This window comes from Trachymyrmex septentrionalis, unplaced genomic scaffold, assembly GCF_001594115.1.
Source record: "Trachymyrmex septentrionalis isolate Tsep2-gDNA-1 unplaced genomic scaffold, Tsep1.0 scaffold266, whole genome shotgun sequence".
In the NCBI taxonomy this organism is placed as follows: Eukaryota; Metazoa; Arthropoda; class Insecta; order Hymenoptera; family Formicidae; genus Trachymyrmex; species Trachymyrmex septentrionalis.
In genome coordinates this window covers 118,023-118,914 of record NW_017305426.1, presented here as the reverse complement: position 1 = coordinate 118,914, position 892 = coordinate 118,023, and the positions used below count along the sequence as shown (strand labels likewise).

General features: G+C 36.7%; 1 protein-coding gene across 1 annotated transcript in view; it reads right to left on the bottom strand.

Annotated features, from left to right (window-relative positions):
• The window catches only part of LOC108749100 (DEAD-box ATP-dependent RNA helicase 20-like), a 14,684-nt gene that overhangs the window by 2,488 nt on the left and 11,304 nt on the right, over positions 1-892 (bottom strand). Inside the window, exon 2 of the mRNA XM_018487625.1 lies at positions 207-666. Coding sequence (XP_018343127.1) covers positions 207-666 — 460 coding nt within the window. The remainder of the gene's footprint in view (positions 1-206; positions 667-892) is intronic.

Genomic DNA, 892 nt, shown 5'->3' with positions numbered 1-892 from the left:
GTACAACAAGTTGAAGTGAAACAAGTATACGTTTGCACCATGTGTACCAGATTAGAGAGTGTAGGAATAAAGAACAGACCTAAAGTTTTCTATCTTTCGTGATTAATTAATCGATAAAGTAACCGATTCTGAATAGTTTTGTTCAAATTATGTTATATCAATTTTTACAATTTAATTAATTCGATTAATCGAGATGTTATACTTACAGCCAAAGTTTTCCCGGAACCAGTTTGAGCAATTCCGACTAAATCTCGTCCGCTGAGTGCAATTGGCCAGCCTTGAGCTTGAATTGCAGTGGGTTCGGCGAAACCTTGCTTCCTAATCTCTTCCATCACGTAATCTGGAAAGTTGCTCTCTTCGAAGGCTTGAATGGGAGAAGGCGTATTGTTGCCTTTAACAGTAATCTCCTTGCTCGCATGATACTTGCTGATTTCGTCAGGTGTTCGATTCAAGATGTTAACGTGAGGAACATACAAATTCTTTGTTATCTTGGGCAAATTTGCCAAATCCCAACTAGGCTTCTTCAGTAAATCGCCCGGAGTCTTCTTGTGATTTTGTTGCTTCTTTGTGCCAAACTCTTTTTGACTCTGCTGCTGACTGTTCCAATAAGTTCCGCCAACCCCTCCATTACGGTTGCCATGATCTCGATTTCCTCTAGATCTGTAACTAAGAATTGAAACCTTCATCAAAAAGCAGCACATAAAAAAGATCTTTTTAGATTAACTTATGATTCAAATCATTACAAGTACAAGTATCTTTTTATTTGTTTAACCGAACATTGATTCTACAACTCAGAGATGCGCTCTAAAATGTAACATTGCAATAACTAAAATTCTATAATTGACTAAACTATAGAGTTTATATGCGGAAGGAAGATAAAATAAAGTTTGCA